Here is a 22,662-nt window from a genome sequence, read left to right as displayed (position 1 = left end):
ACTTTAACAATTTTGGCAGCAGGATATATGAAATCCTTAATCTTGTTCAGTGAGAATTCCTCCATCTGTAAACATCCGTCAGTTTATGAAACAGGAGTATGTAGCTGTACCTTCATGACTTTGCCCCTTTAAAAGAGGGAAGAGCTTCAGTCCAAGTGTTTCAGTCACTTCTGACTCTGTGACAGCACACTCTGCAATCATTAATCACACCCTGCGCCTTAGCTTTCCCTGCTGAGATTTATGGGTGGTATGTCACTTCCTATGTAAATCCTGCTACTCCCCCTCTCTCCCGCTGGCACAGAGTAGAATGGACAGCTCTAGTCTTTCTTGCCACTACATTTTCTCCTGCCAGCTATCAGGAGACCCACATGCGCCCCTGGTTGGTGCACAATATAAAGCTGCATGAGGATGTAACCGATGTCCTGAACCTCTTTCAACAACTTTTAGAACATTTATAGGAAGCACTTGTGACACATCCTCCCTCCCAGCCCAGGAATTTATAAACGTACAAATCCTTCACTCCACCGCTAACTCACCACAAGGAAATAAACACCACCAGCCCATTCTAAAGCCTCAGGCACAGAGACAGTGCCCACAGCCAATAAGCAATGGAGAACGAGGCTGTGGGACCTGTTGCTGATGCTGCAGATTCAGGAGAAACACTCAATGAATTGTGACCTGCTGTTTCACACTTAGAACCGCTGATCCTGCTTAGGGTCACCTCCTCTCCAAGCTTTGGATTGGACCGTTCGCATTTTTAGCGGAATATTCCAGACATTTCCAAATGTGAATTGGATACTAACAGTTGGCCTTTTAAACAGCTCCTTTTTCCCCACTTGTTGCATTCTCTCGTGCTGTGGAGACGATAATCGCTGATTCACATTTACATCAGCAGCAGAAACAAACCTCATAACTCACACCCACCCCACCCTGCCCCGGCCCCACCCGGCTCTACCCCACCCCACCCTGCCCCGGCCCCACCCGGCTCTACCCCACCCACCCTGCCCCGGCCCCACCCGGCTCTACCCCACCCCACCCTGCCCCGGCCCCACCCGGCTCTACCCCACCCCACCCTGCCCCGGCCCCACCCGGCTCTACCCCACCCCACCCTGCCCCGGCCCCACCCGGCTCTACCCCACCCAGCTCTACCCCACCCAACCCTGCCCCGGTCCCACCCGGCTCTACCCCACCCCACCCTGCCCCAGCCCCACCCGGCTCTACCCCACCCCACCCCAGTCCCACCCTGCCCCAGCCCCACCCAGCTCTACCCCACCCCCCCCCACCCTGCCCAGCCCTCCCTGAACAGATGCGGAGTTGATAAAAAGTAACAGGCTTCCTGATGGGTTGAGAGCAATCTTCCAATTCACAGCCCTCACAGCAGTAGATCCACACACGCATTGAGAGATGTACCCCCGGCCTCGTACCACCACACACGGCCAGCTCGAGCGGGCCGCAGTGAGACTTACTTTCCGAATCTGGGATGGAGCTGGTTAGTGAGGAGCTGGTGGATGTGATGGCGCTGGTGGTGGGGCTCATACCATAGCGGTGGAATGTTCCCGTCATGGCAGTAGTATGAGAGATCCAGGCCGCTGGGTCAATGGGCCTCACTGGTTCCGCTACAATACAGACAGACAGAGGGAAGATTAGACAAAGGGCTGGACTCAGTCCAAGTGGGAGAGAAAATGAAGAGCGACAAAAATAAGCCCCCCGCGAGCTGTACTTGTGAACTAAACGCTGAAAATGCCCTGCAAGTCCATCAGCAGCTGAGAGAGAGAGAGAGAGAGAGAGAGAGATTAACTCTGGGTGCCCTGGTGAAGGGCCCACTTCAAACGCTTGTCTGTCTTTTCTCTTTCAGGTGCTGACTGACCTATCATAGATACACAATTCAGTTAGTCCCAGTCCACCGCTCTTTTCCCACGGGGAAAGAACAGGGGAATGGGACTAACTGGATCACTCTTTCAAAAAGCTGGCACAGGCTGGATGGGCCAAATAGCATCATTCTGTGCTGCAAATATTATATGATTCCATTTGGCCAAATTTGCTGATGATACAAAGATAGGTGGAAAAGCAAGTTGTGATGAGGACACAAAGTGTCTGCAAAGGGATATTGACAGGTTAAGGGAATGGGCAAAAATCTGGCAGATGGAATATAATGTGGGAAAATGTGAAGTCATCCACTTTGGGAGGAAAAATAAAAAAGCAAAATATTATTTGAATGGAGAAATACTACAAAATGCTGCGGTACAGAGGGATCTGGGTGTCCTCGTACATGAAACACAAAAAGTCAACATACAGGTGCAGCAGGTAATCCAGAAGGCAAACGGAATATTGGCCTTTATTTCTAGGGGGATGGAGTATAAAAGCAGGGAAGTCATGCTACAACTGTACAGGGTGCTGGTGAGACCACACCTGGAGTACTGTGTACAGTTCTGGTGCCCTTATTTAAGGAAGGACATACTTGCATTGGAGGCAGTTCAGAGAAGGTTCACTCGGTTGATTCCGGGTATGGAAGGGTTGTCTTATGAGGAAAGATTGAACAGGTTGGGTCTATGCTCATTGGAGTTTAGAAGAATGAGAGGAGACCTTATTGATTGTGAGGGGACTCGATAGAGTAGATGCTGAGAGGATATTACCCCTCATGGGGAATCTAAAACTAGGGGGCATAGTCTTAGAATAAGGGGTCGCCCGTTTAAGACGGAAATGAGGAGGAATTTCTTCTCCCAGTGGGTCGTGAATCTTTGGAATTCTTCATCCCAAAAAGCTGTGGAGACTGAGTCATTGAATACATTCAAGGCTGAGTTAGACAAATTTTTGATCAGCAAGGGAGTCAAAGGATAAGGGGAAAGGGCGGGAAAGTGGAGTTGAGGTAAAAATCAGATCAGCCATGATCTCATTGAATGGCAGAGCAGGTTCGAGGGGCCGAATGGCCTACTCCTGCTCCTATCTCTTATGGTGTTATGGTCTTATCATGTCTGTGCCATAGGTGTGGGCATGATGCCTAGAATTCGAAGAATGTGAACTGTACTGTGGAGGCAATCCATCTATTTTCTTCACTCAGCTTTCTCCACACTCCATAGGAACATACCAAAGTTGTACAAATTTAGAAATGCACTGAAATACATAGAAGTTACAACATGGAAACAGGCCATTTGGCCCAATCAGTCCGTGTCAGTGTTTACCCTCCACACAAACACATGGTCCCAATCACATCCACCTGCTAGGAGTGGGAAGGAATAATGTTCCAGTTCTGATTGGTGTGGTAATGGATAATACAATCAAGTTTGTTGATCTGAATGAAACTCTGGATGGGTGTCCAGAGTTTCATTCAGATCAACAAACTTGATTCTCTGTCAGAATGGAAATCAAATAGCCCTAATCTACAAAAGGACCAGTAGTTCCCTAACTCTGTGAGTTAAGGCTAACACTAAGAGTGCAGTTTTCCTTGTGAAAAAAAAACTTAAACTTACATGTTTAAAGTGTTCAAATGGTGAAACATTTAACTTATGAAGGTCCCAATTGGGAATCCGTGAGGCTTTAACAGGCACAATCGCCAACCAGCTCACATAAAGTGGGACACCAGCCGAATGATTCACAGGCGGATGGGCTGGGCTAGATTGAAATAGTCACAATATGAACCCAAGTAGAACTGGGCTTTAAACCAGTGCTGAAGAAATGATGGAGACACTGAGAACCACGTGGGGTATCAAGAGATTGTGGGACTGACTGACGCAGAGGAGTTCCATTTTGTTTCATACGCTCGATTAGCAGAGTCCGGAATCAGTGGTACGGGGAGCGTGTAAAAGTAGAAAATGAATGTAAGTTCCAACCGATAAGGATGTCAAACCAATTGATAGAGGTGGAGACAGAGAGCAAAGAGAGATAGACACATAGATAGAGAGTGAGAGGGAGATATGGAGGGAAAGGGAGATGGAGAGGCACAAATAAACAGGGAGAGAGAGGCAAGACAGTGAGAGACAGAGAGACATACATACAGATAGAGAAAGAAAGGGATAGACACAGACTGACAAAGAGAGAATAGAAATTAAACAACATTTTATTAATAGAAATTTTTAATAAAAACTAGAATTTATATAAAATTAAAACAAATACTAAAATTTGACATTAGAATGAATAAAATTAGAAATCGGAACTTAAAACCATCTTGCAGGTAGGACCATCACAGCCACAGAGGAGCTGGATTCAAACCTAGATCTCAGAGATGGAAGATCAGTGTCTAACGAACACTACCCATGCCCAAGGAAACACTCACTCCTCATAAACTACTGCATTTCAAATGATGAAAGTGGTACTTACTGCTGGGAATTGTGAAATAACTCCTGGGGGTGGGGTCCCAGCACTTGGCTACTGTTAAGCTGATGGGTCTGGAGAAGCAAACATAACGGAACAATTACCAGGCGCCACCAAGATTAGACCAACAGGAGATAAGGAACATTGACCCAGGGACCAGGGAGAAATGGGCCCGAGGTCTCTGTGGTTCAGGGTGCAGATGTACCACTGTGTGTCACGCTGAGTGCACAGACCAGGTTAGTTACATGTTCCTGCGTGGAATTGGGTGAGCACAGGGTTGGGCTGAGATGCCTGCGACAGTCGAATAGGTTGGTGACGCTGAGGGTGGGGCTCTCCTCTGCTTGGTGGGGCTGTGACCCTGCTGTGAGCCTGACCCATTTTCCTGGGTTAGGGGTCATTTGTTATGTAGGGTGGGTTCCCAGTGGGATCCCGGCTGCTGTAAGGTCAGTAAATCCGGGGGGCGCTGCAGCAGGTGGACTAGCCCCCAGGAGGAAAGGTGGGCTTTCTTTTAGGCCTCAGTCTCAACCTGGGCTAGAAAGGTAAATCTTTGGACCTATATGGAGGGAGAGAAACCCATTATCAGGCCCTCATCCACCATGCAGCAATCAGGAGCCCATTGCTACTGCCCCAGGGAGTCCTGTCACCCGTCTGTGAAAGGTCCCTGGGGTCGATGAAGACAGTGGAGCAAGGAAATGGGGCGGCTTGCTAGGCTCAGCTTCCCCATCGATATTTACATGCAGCAGGCGGGGAAGGAGTGGCTGGTGGTTGTCCCAGTGCGGGCATAGTGGAAGGAAAATTGAGCTTGAGATGGGGATGTGCCAGTAGGCCTCACTGCCTGATTTTGCCTTATCCTGGAGGAATAGCAGAGGGACATCCAACCCTCACTGTCTAGGCTCACACGGCTGGCTATTCCATATCTCTTTCACACACAGATACACAGATACACAGACACACACAGTCTCACACTCTCCAGCAGGAGTCACTGGATAACAATCTGGAGCCAGAATCCTGGCTGATTTTTCCCAGGGGCAAAGTGATCAATTGTACTCCTGGCCACCTCAGATCAGTCAACTAAGCACAGAGCCAGGGTTAAACTTGGGCCCTTCTGGTCAGCATCACTTGGTGCTTTCACCCACTGAGCCCTGGAGGGAGCTTTAGTCCCGCTTTCACTGATAGTAGCTCTCCAACACGATCACAAGACATTGGTTTAGGGGCTGGCTATGAATGATTTTCTGGTTACCGTGTCGAGCACAGAAACCCACTGTTCCAGGGATTGCATGGATCCAGGGATTGCACCCACAATAACCAACTTGCCAAGTCCCAAAGCTCAGCCCAGGTCAGAATCAAGGCAAGCAGAAAGAATCATGTCCTGGCATCTCAATTCAAGGCAACATTTGCAGAGGACTGAGGGCAGGTTGCCTGCTTACCTGCCATGCAGGACTGTGTCATGGGGTATCGCACAGGGCCTAAACAATTCAACAAAAACAATCTGTCCAGTTTATTACCATTTGCCAGGAGGCGAATTACGAAGTTAACACGTCAGCGTTTTGTTCTCCTTATCTGAGGAAGGATATAAGTGCCTTGGAGGCGGTGCAATGAAGATTCACCAGATTAATTCTTGAGATGAGAGGATTGTCCTTTGAGGACAGATTGAGTAGAATGGGCCTATACTCCCTGGAGTTTAGAAAAATGAGAAGCGATCTCATTGAAACATAAAAGATTATGAGAGTACTTGACAGGGTAGATGCTGAGAGGATGTTTCCTCTGGCTGAAGAGTCTAGAACTAGGGGACATAGTCGCAGAATAAGGGGGCAGCCATTTAAGCCTGAAATGAGGAGTAATTTCTTCATGCAAAGGGTTGTGAATCTTTGGAATTCTCTACCCAGAGGGCTATGGATGCTGAGGCATTGAATATATTCAAGGCTGAGATCGATAGATTTTTGGACTCTAAGGGAATCAAGGGATATGGGGATCGAGTGGGAAAGTGGAGTTGAGGTCAAAGATCAGCCATGATCTGATTGAATTGGCTCGAGGGGCCTTGTGATCTACTCCTGCTCCTATTTCTTATGTTCTTATATGGCTCAGTTAGTGTATCTGTGTCACAGAGTTTAGGGTTCAAGCCCCACTCCAGGAGCTTGTGGTCTAGGCTGACACTGAATTGCAGTACTGAGGGAGCGCTGCACTCTCGGAAGGTCAGTACTGAGGGAGCGCTGCACTCTCGGAAGGTCAGTACTGAGGGAGCGCTGCACTGTCGGAGGGTCAGTACTGAGGGAGTGCTGCACTCTTGGAAGGTCAGTACTGAGGGAGCGCTGCACTGCCGGAGGGTCAGTACTGAGGGAGCGCTGCACTATCAGAGGGTCGGTACTGAGGGAGCGCTGCACTGTCGGAGGGTCAGTACTGAGGGAGCGCCGCACTGTCGGAGGGTCAGTACTGAGGGAGCGCTGCACTGTCGGAGGGTCAGTACTGAGGGAGTGCTGCACTGTCAGAGGGTCAGTACTGAGGGAGCGCTGCACTGTCGGAGGGTCAGTACTGAGGGAGCGCTGCACTGTCGGAGGGTCAGTACTGAGGGAGCGCTGCACTGTCGGAGGGTCAGTACTGAGGGAGTCCTGCTCTGTCAGAGGGTCTGTACTGAGGGAGTCCTGCAATGACGGAGGTGCCATCTTCCAGATGAGACGTTAAATCGAGGCCCCATCTGCCCTCTCAGATGGAAGTAAAAGATGCCACTGCACTATTGGAAGAAGAGCAGGGGTGTTCTCCCCGGTGACCTGGCCAATACTTATCTCTCAACCAACATCATTAAAACAGATTATCTGGTCGTTTACCTCACTGCTGTTTGTGGGACCTTGTTGTGCAAAAATTGGCTGTCACGTTTCCTACATTACAACAGTGACTACACTTCAAGGAAAGAAGTACTTCATTGGCTGTGAAGTACTTTGGGACGTGCTGGGGTCATGAAAAGCGTTATATCAATGCAAGTTCTTTATTTATATAAATGCAAATATTTAATTTCTTTATCCCATGTGACCCCGGGTTGCTGAGATGTGTCACTTACCCAGGTTTTGAAACAATTTCCCGGAGAATCCTCACAGCATCATCGTTGCTCATGTTTTCAAAGTTGATGTCATTGACCTATAGGACAGAGCAGAACAGAGGCTCAGATCAGGGGACAGGCTCAGGTCTCTGAGCCAGAAGAAGGAACACGAGTCATTTGAACAAGAATGGATGCAAACAAGGGACTGGGAGGCACTAGTGCCATTGTGGGGCAGGCAGCTTTCAGATAACATCGCCAAGGAGTTTAAAATCAGCCAGCTGAATCCTGCGATATGATCGTTGCCTTGAAGTCACTGCCCCCAGGCTGTCACACTGCCCCCACCCTGTCACACTGCCCCCACCCTGTTTATACCGCCCCCACCCTGTCCCACAATGCACCATACCGTCCCACACCATTACAGTGTCCCACTGTCACACCATCCCACCCCAGCATACCACCCCCAGGCTGTCACATCGCCCCCAGGCTGTCACATCGCCCCCAGGCTGTCACATCGCCCCCACCCTGTCACAGTGCCCCCACCCTGTCACATCGCCCCCACCCTGTCACATCGCCCCCACCCTGTCACATTGCCCCCACCCTGTCACATCGCCCCCACCCTGTCACAGTGCCCCCACCCTGTCACACCGCCCCCACCCTGTCACACCGCCCCACATTATGGCATTGATGGGGATTTTGGGTCATTTTTATGGGTAGTGATTGGTGTGATGGCAATCAACGGCAGAGGGCACACTCCATGCCACTCTCCCGTCACAGCCACACTGAAGCATCATCACTGCAAGGTTACTAGGTGATAGAATCCACAGCCGAATTGCCACATACTGGAATGTTTTAACGTAACTTTGTACTTGTGGTTATAGTATGGCCTGAATGCCACCACACTACAGACACCAATACACAGAGGCTGTCTTACTCCTGCAGCACAACAGTTAAAGGATCACTGATATTCCCGTCACATGACACGATCATCAGATAATGTGTGAGATAAAAAAATGAAGCATTTTTATCTCTTGATGTATCATGCTATTGGTTTCTTTCTTTCTGTCACAGTACATTCAGGCGGTTAATAACCAGGTTCACTCAGAGCAAATGGCCCAGCTTGTTATGATACACAATAGTCCTAGAATAGACATTATGTCTACGAGAGGTATCTTGAGGGAGGGGCCACTCCATTCAATTCAAATACAAACATCCCGTGGGTTTGGTTTGAATACATGCTTGATTGGCAGCTCTATGTGAGTTTGGGATACAAATTGAAATTTTCCCAGTCAAATTTTAAACTTTGATCTCAGCCTGTCTCGTTTCAATTGAGTAATCCAGCTGAAGCCAGCAGGAAGGTAGAGATAAAGCTGAGCAACTCTGGAAGGCCAGCAGTGATCTGCCATGCAAGGTCAGTTCACACTGAAGTTTAGCACAGCAGATGTGACTATTGTTTTCCATCATTGAGGAGGGAGAGTTAAGCCTGTAACTGCTGTAAATGATTGTGTCATTGTTTCTGATCACTATCCACTTACTGGCTATTAAATCTGTTTGCAACTTACGATCCTAAGCCACGGTCTGGTGAAACGTTTAATGTACCACCTTCCAAAGGATAGGCCAGTGGCACGTTATAATCAGCAGCCGAAATACGCTGCCGAGGGATTTCTGTTCAACCCCTGGTCTCACTACAAGTTACCTAGATATTAGACAGGTAAAGGCACAGTCTTGGTCAAAGGGAGCGAGGGGTTGGCTACTGGAGTGGTCTGAGACACTGAACCAAGAAAAATATCTCAAGTAAATCTCTCAAAAACAGAAAAACACGTCCCCTAGAAATCTCACTTTAAAAGCTTTTGTATCTGTTTTATTTAAACTGAGAAACAACAGTGAAATTCCAAGTGCAGGACACTACAAGGAGAGGGCCAAGGTTCACAGTGCAGGACACTACCTGGGCAAGGGTCAAGGTTCACAGTGTAGGACTACCAGGGGAAGGGTCAAGGTTCACAGTGTAGGACTCTACCAGGGGAAGGGTCAAGGTTCACAGTGCGGGACTCTACCAGGGGAAGGGTCTTTCTGCGGTGGGTCGCTCCGAGAGTCCTGTCCATGAACACTGCAGCCTCTGTCAGGAGCTGACCCGTCCATGCACTCAGTGACAGGACACAGCATTCCATCTTCAAACATAGGGAACGCTCTCAGGGAAATTTCACACACCAGGAGACAGCATAAAACTAACATAACATCTGCAACCAACCTATATTTACAATAGGATTGATATGGCTGCCATGGGCGCAGTGGTAATTAACTTGGCCGGAGGGCTGGAGCTTGCAGACTCCAACTTCAGATGACTCACTCCTGGTCAAAGGTTTTACTTGGAATGATGCTAAGATGTGGGCACTGACCTGCAGAAGCATGTCACCAGGCTCGATTCTGCCATCAGCTGCCACTGCTCCCCCCTTCATTATTGACCCAATGTATATCCCGCCATCTCCCCGGTCATTACTCTGACCCACGATACTGATCCCCAGGAAATTGTACTTCTCTGAAATGAAGAAGGAAAAGAAATTAGAATTGGTTTCAGCGTCATCAGTGATGAAGACCCTGAGTTGATGAAGGGGGTAAGCAGTCATCAACTCGGGACGATACTACTTGGTGAGGTAACAGCCGGATAAAATTGGATGCCTGGATAGTGAGGTGAGCAGTCACAAAGGTGCCCAGAAAGGCACCGAAGGATTTATGCTGCAGGTCCCAAATGACGAATACAGAGTCCCTTCAGAGGTGACCCAGTTGTGTATAACCTCTATTTCATTCATATTTACAAACCAAGCAGGTCGCTGGCCTTCTGAATATTCTGCATCTACATATACATGGGGCAATGCATCTGTTACCCTCCCAAAGGTGCAATAAATGCGCTGTCTGCTCTCAGATTCACACATTAATGGAACATGTGCCTTCCATTTTGAATCAATATCAATAAAGATCAACTCGATACATTGAAATTAACTCAAATTCATTAAAATGGAACTTTAAAAAATGAAACTCTTCAGCTGTCTTTGTTATTGGCCGCAGAACACCCAATAGCACTTAACCTCACACATTGTTGAATAAACACACTCCAACTAATCCCCAACAAACACACTCCAACTAATCCCCAATAAACACACTCCAACTAATCCCCAACAAACACACTCCAACTAATCCCCAACAAACACACTCCAACTAATCCCCAACAAACACACTCCAACTAATCCCCAACAAACACACTCCAACTAATCCCCAACAAACACACTCCAACTAATCCCCAACAAACACACTCCAACTAATCCCCAATAAACACACTCCAACCAATCCCCAATAAACACACTCCAACCAATCCCCAATAAACACACTCCAACTAATCCCCAATAAACACACTCAAACTAATCCCCAACAAACACACTCCAACTAATCCCCAATAAACACACTCCAACTAATCCCCAACGAACACACTCCAACTAATCCCCAACGAACACACTCCAACTAATCCCCAACGAACACACTCCAACTAATCCCCAACGAACACACTCCAACTAATCCCCAACGAACACACTCCAACTAATCCCCAACGAACACACTCCAACTAATCCCCAACGAACACACTCCAACTAATCCCCAATAAACACACTCCAACTAATCCCCAATAAACACACTCCAACTAATCCCCAACGAACACACTCCAACTAATCCCCAATAAACACACTCCAACTAATCCCCAACGAACACACTCCAACTAATCCCCAATAAACACACTCCAACTAATCCCCAACGAACACATTCCAACTAATCCCCAATAAACACACTCCAACTAATCCCCAACGAACACACTCCAACTAATCCCCAATAAACACACTCCAACTAATCCCCAACGAACGCATTCCAACTAATCCCCAATAAACACACTCCAACTAATCCCCAACGAACACACTCCAACTAATCCCCAATAAACACACTCCAACTAATCCCCAATAAACACACTCCAACTAATCCCCAACAAACACACTCCAACGAATCCCCAACAAACACACTCCAACGAATCCCCAACAAACACACTCCAACTAATCCCCAATAAACACACTCCAACTAATCCCCAACAAACACACTCCAACGAATCCCCAACAAACACACTCCAACTAATCCCCAATAAACACACTCCAACCAATCCCCAATAAACACACTCCAACTAATCCCCAATAAACACACTCAAACTAATCCCCAACAAACACACTCCAACTAATCCCCAATAAACACACTCCAACTAATCCCCAACGAACACACTCCAACTAATCCCCAACGAACACACTCCAACTAATCCCCAATAAACACACTCGAACTAATCCCCAACGAACACACTCCAACTAATCCCCAATAAACACACTCCAACTAATCCCCAACGAACACATTCCAACTAATCCCCAATAAACACACTCCAACTAATCCCCAACGAACACACTCCAACTAATCCCCAATAAACACACTCCAACTAATCCCCAACGAACGCATTCCAACTAATCCCCAATAAACACACTCCAACTAATCCCCAACGAACACACTCCAACTAATCCCCAATAAACACACTCCAACTAATCCCCAATAAACACACTCCAACTAATCCCCAACAAACACACTCCAACGAATCCCCAACAAACACACTCCAACGAATCCCCAACAAACACACTCCAACGAATCCCCAACAAACACACTCCAACTAATCCCCAATAAACACACTCCAACTAATCCCCAACAAACACACTCCAACTAATCCCCAATAAACACATTCCAACTAATCCCCAATAAACACACTCCAACTAATCCCCAATAAACACACTCCAACTAATCCCCAACAAACACACTCCAACTAATCCCCAATAAACACACTCCAACTAATCCCCAACGAACACACTCCAACTAATCCCCAATAAACACATTCCAACTAATCCCCAATAAACACACTCCAACTAATCCCCAACGAACACACTCCAACTAATCCCCAATAAACACACTCCAACTAATCCCCAACGAACACATTCCAACTAATCCCCAACGAACACACTCCAACTAATCCCCAATAAACACACTCCAACTAATCCCCAATAAACACACTCCAACTAATCCCCAACAAACACACTCCAACTAATCCCCAACAAACACACTCCAACTAATCCCCAATAAACACACTCCAACTAATCCCCAATAAACACACTCCAACTAATCCCCAATAAACACACTCCAACTAATCCCCAACAAACACACTCCAACTAATCCCCAATAAACACATTCCAACTAATCCCCAATAAACACACTCCAACTAATCCCCAATAAACACACTCCAACTAATCCCCAACAAACACACTCCAACTAATCCCCAACAAACACACTCCAACGAATCCCCAACAAACACACTCCAACGAATCCCCAACAAACACACTCCAACTAATCCCCAATAAACACACTCCAACCAATCCCCAATAAACACACTCCAACCAATCCCCAATAAACACACTCCAACTAATCCCCAATAAACACACTCAAACTAATCCCCAACAAACACACTCCAACTAATCCCCAATAAACACACTCCAACTAATCCCCAACGAACACACTCCAACTAATCCCCAACGAACACACTCCAACTAATCCCCAATAAACACACTCCAACTAATCCCCAACGAACACACTCCAACTAATCCCCAATAAACACACTCCAACTAATCCCCAACGAACACATTCCAACTAATCCCCAATAAACACACTCCAACTAATCCCCAACGAACACACTCCAACTAATCCCCAATAAACACACTCCAACTAATCCCCAACGAACGCATTCCAACTAATCCCCAATAAACACACTCCAACTAATCCCCAACGAACACACTCCAACTAATCCCCAATAAACACACTCCAACTAATCCCCAATAAACACACTCCAACTAATCCCCAACAAACACACTCCAACGAATCCCCAACAAACACACTCCAACGAATCCCCAACAAACACACTCCAACTAATCCCCAATAAACACACTCCAACTAATCCCCAACAAACACACTCCAACTAATCCCCAATAAACACATTCCAACTAATCCCCAATAAACACACTCCAACTAATCCCGAATAAACACACTCCAACTAATCCCCAACAAACACACTCCAACTAATCCCCAATAAACACACTCCAACTAATCCCCAACGAACACACTCCAACTAATCCCCAATAAACACATTCCAACTAATCCCCAATAAACACACTCCAACTAATCCCCAACGAACACACTCCAACTAATCCCCAATAAACACACTCCAACTAATCCCCAATAAACACACTCCAACTAATCCCCAACGAACACATTCCAACTAATCCCCAACGAACACACTCCAACTAATCCCCAATAAACACACTCCAACTAATCCCCAATAAACACACTCCAACTAATCCCCAACAAACACACTCCAACTAATCCCCAATAAACACACTCCAACTAATCCCCAATAAACACACTCCAACTAATCCCCAACAAACACACTCCAAGTAATCCCCAATAAACACACTCCAACTAATCCCCAATAAACAAATTCCAACTAATCCCCAATAAACACACTCCAACTAATCCCCAACAAACACACTCCAACTAATCCCCAACAAACACACTCCAACTAATCCCCAACAAACACACTCCAACTAATCCCCAATAAACACACTCCAACTAATCCCCAACGAACACACTCCAACTAATCCCCAACAAACACACTCCAACTAATCCCCAACGAACACACTCCAACGAATCCCCAACAAACACACTCCAACTAATCCCCAATAAACACACTCCACCCAATCCCCAATAAACACACTCCAACCAATCCCCAATAAACACACTCCAACTAATCCCCAATAAACACACTCAAACTAATCCCCAACAAACACACTCCAACTAATCCCCAATAAACACACTCCAACTAATCCCCAACGAACACACTCCAACTAATCCCCAACGAACACACTCCAACTAATCCCCAATAAACACACTCCAACTAATCCCCAACGAACACACTCCAACTAATCCCCAATAAACACACTCCAACTAATCCCCAACGAACACATTCCAACTAATCCCCAATAAACACACTCCAACTAATCCCCAACGAACACACTCCAACTAATCCCCAATAAACACACTCCAACTAATCCCCAACGAACGCATTCCAACTAATCCCCAATAAACACACTCCAACTAATCCCCAACGAACACACTCCAACTAATCCCCAATAAACACACTCCAACTAATCCCCAATAAACACACTCCAACTAATCCCCAACAAACACACTCCAACGAATCCCCAACAAACACACTCCAACGAATCCCCAACAAACACACTCCAACTAATCCCCAATAAACACACTCCAACTAATCCCCAACAAACACACTCCAACTAATCCCCAATAAACACATTCCAACTAATCCCCAATAAACACACTCCAACTAATCCCGAATAAACACACTCCAACTAATCCCCAACAAACACACTCCAACTAATCCCCAATAAACACACTCCAACTAATCCCCAACGAACACACTCCAACTAATCCCCAATAAACACATTCCAACTAATCCCCAATAAACACACTCCAACTAATCCCCAACGAACACACTCCAACTAATCCCCAATAAACACACTCCAACTAATCCCCAATAAACACACTCCAACTAATCCCCAATAAACACACTCCAACTAATCCCCAACGAACACATTCCAACTAATCCCCAACGAACACACTCCAACTAATCCCCAATAAACACACTCCAACTAATCCCCAATAAACACACTCCAACTAATCCCCAACAAACACACTCCAACTAATCCCCAACAAACACACTCCAACTAATCCCCAATAAACACACTCCAACTAATCCCCAATAAACACACTCCAACTAATCCCCAACAAACACACTCCAAGTAATCCCCAATAAACACACTCCAACTAATCCCCAATAAACAAATTCCAACTAATCCCCAATAAACACACTCCAACTAATCCCCAACAAACACACTCCAACTAATCCCCAACAAACACACTCCAAGTAATCCCCAATAAACACACTCCAACTAATCCCCAACGAACACACTCCAACTAATCCCCAATAAACACACTCCAACTAATCCCCAATAAACACACTCCAACTAATCCCCAACGAACACACTCCAACTAATCCCCAATAAACACACTCCATATAATCCCCAACGAACACACTCCAACTAATCCCGAATAAACACACTCCAACTAATCCCCAACAAACACACTCCAACTAATCCCCAATAAACACACTCCAACTAATCCCCAACGAACACACTCCAACTAATCCCCAATAAACACATTCCAACTAATCCCCAATAAACACACTCCAACTAATCCCCAACGAACACACTCCAACTAATCCCCAATAAACACACTCCAACTAATCCCCAATAAACACACTCCAACTAATCCCCAACGAACACATTCCAACTAATCCCCAACGAACACACTCCAACTAATCCCCAATAAACACACTCCAACTAATCCCCAATAAACACACTCCAACTAATCCCCAACAAACACACTCCAACTAATCCCCAACAAACACACTCCAACTAATCCCCAATAAACACACTCCAACTAATCCCCAATAAACACACTCCAACTAATCCCCAACAAACACACTCCAAGTAATCCCCAATAAACACACTCCAACTAATCCCCAATAAACAAATTCCAACTAATCCCCAATAAACACACTCCAACTAATCCCCAACAAACACACTCCAAGTAATCCCCAATAAACACACTCCAACTAATCCCCAACGAACACACTCCAACTAATCCCCAATAAACACACTCCAACTAATCCCCAATAAACACACTCCAACTAATCCCCAACGAACACACTCCAACTAATCCCCAATAAACACACTCCATATAATCCCCAACGAACACACTCCAACTAATCCCCAACGAACACACTCCAACTAATCCCCAACGAACACACACCAACTAATCCCCAACGAACACACTCCAACTAATCCCCAACGAACACACTCCAACTAATCCCCAACGAACACACTCCAACTAATCCCCAACGAACACACACCAACTAATCCCCAACGAACACACTCCAACTAATCCCCAACGAACACACTCCAACTAATCCCCAACGAACACACTCCAACTAATCCCCAATAAACACACTCCAACTAATCCCCAATAAACACACTCCAACTAATCCCCGATAAACACACTCCAACTAATCCCCAACGAACACACTCCAACTAATCCCCAATAAACACACTCCAACTAATCCCCAACAAACACACTCCAACTAATCCCCAATAAACACACACCAACTAATCCCCAACGAACACACTCCAACTAATCCCCAACGAACACACTCCAACTAATCCCCAACGAACACACTCCAACTAATCCCCAACGAACACACTCCAACTAATCCCCAATAAACACACTCCAACTAATCCCCGATAAACACACTCCAACTAATCCCCAACGAACACACTCCAACTAATCCCCAATAAACACACTCCAACTAATCCCCAACAAACACACTCCAACTAATCCCCAATAAACACACTCCAACTAATCCCCAACGAACACACTCCAAATAATCCCCAACAAACACACTCCAACGAATACCCAACAAACACACTCCAACTAATCCCCAATAAACACACTCCAACTAATCCCCAATAAACACACTCCAGCTAATCCCCAATAAACACACTCCAACTAATCCCCAACGAACACACTCCAACTAATCCCCAATAAACACACTCCAACTAATCCCCAATAAACACACTCCAACTAATCCCCAATAAACACACTCCAACTAATCCCCAATAAACACATTCCGACTAATCCCCAATAAACACACTCCAACTAATCCCCAATAAACACATTCCAACTAATCCCCAATAAACACACTCCAACTAATCCCCAATAAACACACTCCAACTAATCCCCAATGAACACACTCCAACTAATCCCCAATAAACACACTCCAACTAATCCCCAACGAACACACTCCAACTAATCCCCAACAAACACACTCCAACGAATACCCAACAAACACACTCCAACTAATCCCCAACAAACACACTCCAACTAATCCCCAATAAACACACTCCAACTAATCCCCAATAAACACACTCCAGCTAATCCCCAATAAACACACTCCAACTAATCCCCAACGAACACACTCCAACTAATCCCCAATAAACACACTCCAACTAATCCCCAATAAACACACTCCAACTAATCCCCAATAAACACATTCCGACTAATCCCCAATAAACACACTCCAACTAATCCCCAATAAACACACTCCAACTAATCCCCAACGAACACACTCCAACTAATCCCCAACGAACGCACTCCAACTAATCCCCAATAAACACACTCCAACTAATCCCCAACGAACACACTCCAACTAATCCCCAACGAACGCATTCCAACTAATCCCCAATAAACACACTCCAACTAATCCCCAACGAACACACTCCAACTAATCCCCAATAAACACACTCCAACTAATCCCCAACGAACACACTCCAACTAATCCCCAACGAACACACTCCAACTAATCCCCAACGAACACACTCCAACTAATCCCCAACGAACACACTCCAACTAATCCCCAACGAACGCATTCCAACTAATCCCCAATAAACACACTCCAACTAATCCCCAACGAACACACTCCAACTAATCCCCAATAAACACACTCCAACTAATCCCCAATAAACACACTCCAACTAATCCCCAACGAACACACTCCAACTAATCCCCAACGAACACACTCCAACTAATCCCCAATAAACACACTCCAACTAATCCCCAACGAACACACTCCAACTAATCCCCAATAAACACACTCCAACTAATCCCCAATAAACACACTCCAACTAATCCCCAATAAACACACTCCAACTAATCCCCAATAAACACACTCCAACTAATCCCCAATAAACACACTCCAACTAATCCCCAATAAACACACTCCAACTAATCCCCAATAAACACACTCCAAATAATCCCCAATAAACACACTCCAACTAATCCCCAATAAACACACTCCAACTAATCCCCAATAAACACACTCCAACTAATCCCCAACAAACACACTCCAACTAATCCCCAATAAACACACTCCAACTAATCCCCAATAAACACACTCCAACTAATCCCCAACAAACACACTCCAACTGATCCCCAACAAACACACTCCAACTGATCCCCAACAAACACACTCCAACTAATCCCCAACAAACACACTCCAAATAATCCCCAATAAACACACTCCAACTAATCCCCAATAAACACACTCCAACTAATCCCCAATAAACACACTCCAACTAATCCCCAATAAACACACTCCAACTAATCCCCAATAAACACACTCCAACTAATCCCCAATAAACACACTCCAACTAATCCCCAATAAACACACTCCAAATAATCCCCAATAAACACACTCCAACTAATCCCCAATAAACACACTCCAACTAATCCCCAATAAACACACTCCAACTAATTCCCAATAAACACACTGCGATTAACATGCACACTGAAATTTGAGCTTTGCCTTGACATAGTTGAAGAAAAGAACAAGCCACTCACCCATGTTGAGTGTCACAGTGATAATATTGAGGGACATGGTGGAGTCTGTGATGCTGCTCAATGACGAGGACTGTTCAAAACAAAACATTTGGTTGATTGTTTAACAGAAATGAAGTAAGAAAAACATTTTGAATCCTTTTGTTTCTTCAGATATTTCTGATTTAGCAAAGAAAGAAAAAGAGATTGCATTTATACAGCGCCTTTCATGATCTCAGGACATCCCAAAGCGCTTTACAGCCAATGAAGTATTTTCGAGGTGTAGTCACTGTTGTAATGTAGGAAACGCGGCAGCCAATTTTCTCACAGCAATCTTACAAACAGCAATGTGGTAATGGCCAGATAATCTGTATTTTTTCGAAGTTATGTTGGTTGAGGGATAAACATTGGCCTGGGACACCATGAGAACTCTCCTGCTCTTCTTCAAATAGTGCCATGGGACCTTTTACATTAACCTGAGAGGGCAGACGGGGTCTCGGTTTAACGTCTCATCCGTAAGGCGGCACATCCAACACTCCCTCAGTACTACAGTGGAGTGGGGCTTGAACCCACGACCTTCTGACTCAGAGACGAGAGTGCGACCCACTGAGCCACAGCTGACACCTCAAAGGTTGAAGGATATGGGGAGAAGGTGGGGATTGAGGGATATGGGGAGAAGGTGGGAAGGTGGGGTTGGGGGATATGGGGAGAAGGTGGGTAGGTGGGGTTGGGGGATATGGGGAGAAGGTGGGTAGGTGGGGTTGGGGGATATGGGGAGAAGGTGGGAAGGTGGGGTTGGGGGATATGGGGAGAAGGTGGGTAGGTGGGGTTGGGGGATATGGGGAGAAGGTGGGTAGGTGGGGTTGAGGGATATGGGGAGAAGGTGGGTAGGTGGGGTTGAGGGATATGGTGAGAAGGTGGGTAGGTGGGGTTGAGGGATATGGGGAGAAGGTGGGTAGGTGGGGTTGAGGGATATGGGGAGAAGGTGGGTAGATGAGGTTGAGGGATATGGAGAGAGGGTGGGTAGGTGGGGTTGGGGGATATGGAGAGAGGGTGGGATTGTTCTCTGACAAAGGGGCTAACGGCCTTTTCCTGTACCTAAAGATTTTCATAGGCTTTCCATGAACTCACCGAGCAACTTTGAACGGTGAAGGGAGAAGAAACAGAAAACAAATGATTGAAATCGTCACTCTGTTAGTACAACACCTACATCTATGTGTTTGGGGCTGTTGGCAGCTCTCCCCCACCCCGCCAACCCTCTGCTATGTCTGTTGCTGTTTGTACTCTCACCCTGTCCATCTGTCTCATTCGATGCCTCCGCCTCCTGCGTTTGTGTCTCCTCATGAGTCGAGAGGAAGCACTCTGCTCCATCGAGCTGCTTAACCTGAGGAACCAAAGAAAGTCCAATCAACGCTCTGCACAGGACCGGGACCGAGAACCAGAACGCTGTCAGTGTCACACTCCCCACACCGTACAGGGCTAGGACTAGGACTGGAACTGGGACTGGGACCCGGAACGCTATCAGTGTCACACTCCCCACACTGTACAGGACTAGGACTGGGACCGGGGCAGAGAACCAGAACGCTGTCAGTGTCATACTCCCCACACCGTACAGGACTAGGACTGGGACCGGGACCGAGAACCAGAACGCTGTCAGTGTCACACTCCCCACACCGTACAGGACTAGGACTGGGACCTGAACCGAGAACCAGAACGCTGTCAGTGTCACACTCCCCACACCGTACAGGACTAGGACTGGGACCGGGGCAGAGAACCAGAACGCTGTCAGTGTCACACTCCCCACACCGTACAGGACTAGGACTGGGACCGGGGCAGAGAACCAGAACGCTGTCAGTGTCACACTCCCCACACCGTACAGGACTAGGACTGGGACCGGGGCAGAGAACCAGAACGCTGTCAGTGTCACACTCCCCACACCGTACAGGACTAGGACTGGGACCTGAACCGAGAACCAGAACGCTATCAGTGTCACACTCCCCACACCGTACAGGACTAGGACTAGGACTGGAACTGGGACTGGGACCCGGAACGCTGTCAGTGTCACACTCCCCACACTGTACAGGACTAGGACTGGGACCGGGACCGAGAACCAGAACGCTGTCAGTGTCACACTCCCCACACCGTGCAGGACTAGGACTAGGACTGGAACTGGGACTGGGACTGGGACCCGGAACGCTATCAGTGTCACACTCCCCACACTGTACAGGACTAGGACTGGGACCGGGACCGAGAACCAGAACGCTGTCAGTGTCACACTCCCCACACTGCCTGATTTTCTTTTCCATTGAAATCCATGTGTTGCCTATTTGACTGTCGCCCGTTTTGCACTACTGCCAAAGACCAGTTTCACCCCTCAGTGTCCAGGTTCACACATAAACAGTGGCCACTAGGGTTAGGTATCAGAGTGGCAACAGGATCTGTGGAATTGTACCCCCATTGAGAGTCAGCACCCTCAGGAGAGGAGGGGACCTGAACCCCAGTGAGAGTCAGTACCTTCAGGAGAGGAGGGGACCTGAACCCCAGTGAGAGTCAGCACCTTCAGCAGAAGGGGGGACCTGAACCTCAGTGAGAGTCAGCACCTTCAGGAGAGGAGGACCTGAACCCCAGTGAGAGTCAGGACCTTCAGCAGAAGGGGGGACCTGAACCCCAGGGAGAGTCAGCACCTTCAGCAGAAGGGGGGACCTGAACACCAGTGAGAGTCAGCACCTTCAGCAGAAGGGGGGACCTGAACCCCAGTGAGAGTCAGGACCTTCAGCAGAAGGGGGGACCTGAACCCCAGGGAGAGTCAGCACCTTCAGCAGAAGGGGGGACCTGAACACCAGTGAGAGTCAGCACTTTCAGCAGAAGGGGGGACCTGAACCCCAGTGAGAGTCAGCACCTTCAGCAGAAGGGGGGACCTGAACCTCAGTGAGAGTCAGCACCTTCAGGAGAGGAGGGGACCTGAACCCCAGTGAGAGTCAGCAATTTCAGGAGAGGAGGGACCCGAACCCCAGTGAGAGTCAGCACCTTCAGCAGAAGGGGGGACCTGAACCTCAGTGAGAGTCAGCACCTTCAGGAGAGGAGGGGACCTGAACCCCAGTGAGAGTCAGCACCTTCAGGAGAGGGGGGGACCTGAACCCCAGTGAGAGTCAGCACCTTCAGGAGAGGAGGGACCTGAACCCCAGTGAGAGTCAGCACCTTCAGGAGAGGGGGGGACCTGAACCCCAGTGAGAGTCAGCACCTTCAGGAGAGGGGGGAACCTGAACCCCAGTGAGAGTCAGCACGTTCAGGAGAGGGGGGGACCTGAACCCCAGTGAGAGTCAGCACCTTCAGGACAGGAGGGGACCTGAACCCCAGTGAGAGTCAGCACCTTCAGGAGGGGATGGGACCTGAACCTCTGCTCTTCATCCAATAGTGCCATGGGGTCTTTAACATCAACATCAGCTTAACGACTCATCGAAAAGATGCCCCTCTGACAGTGCAGCACCCATCAGTACTGCACTGAAGTGTCAGCCCAGATTACAGGCTGAAGTCTGGAGTGAGGTTTGAACCCACTACCTTCTGACTCATAAGTGAGAGTTCTAGCAACAGAGCCAAGTTTGGCACTTAGGGGGGATTGTCTCCCAACCGGCACAGACTCTGCTCAT

At 47.3% G+C, this 22,662-nt stretch overlaps 1 protein-coding gene across 2 annotated transcripts in view; it reads right to left on the bottom strand.

The window, feature by feature from the left end:
- The window catches only part of LOC137300914 (segment polarity protein dishevelled homolog DVL-1-like), a 131,745-nt gene that overhangs the window by 12,556 nt on the left and 96,527 nt on the right, over window positions 1–22,662 (bottom strand). For both annotated transcript variants that reach the window (XM_067970178.1, XM_067970179.1), the window contains 6 exons: window positions 20,306–20,399; window positions 19,040–19,109; window positions 9,733–9,872; window positions 7,361–7,437; window positions 4,315–4,382; window positions 1,467–1,616 (listed from right to left, as the gene is read on the bottom strand). In XM_067970178.1, coding sequence (XP_067826279.1) covers window positions 1,467–1,616; window positions 4,315–4,382; window positions 7,361–7,437; window positions 9,733–9,872; window positions 19,040–19,109; window positions 20,306–20,399 — 599 coding nt within the window. The remainder of the gene's footprint in view (window positions 1–1,466; window positions 1,617–4,314; window positions 4,383–7,360; window positions 7,438–9,732; window positions 9,873–19,039; window positions 19,110–20,305; window positions 20,400–22,662) is intronic.

Source organism: Heptranchias perlo, chromosome 32, assembly GCF_035084215.1.
Source record: "Heptranchias perlo isolate sHepPer1 chromosome 32, sHepPer1.hap1, whole genome shotgun sequence".
Lineage (NCBI taxonomy): Eukaryota > Metazoa > Chordata > Chondrichthyes > Hexanchiformes > Hexanchidae > Heptranchias > Heptranchias perlo.
Note: the sequence above shows the minus strand (reverse complement) of the source record. Positions and strands in the feature narration are given on the sequence as shown.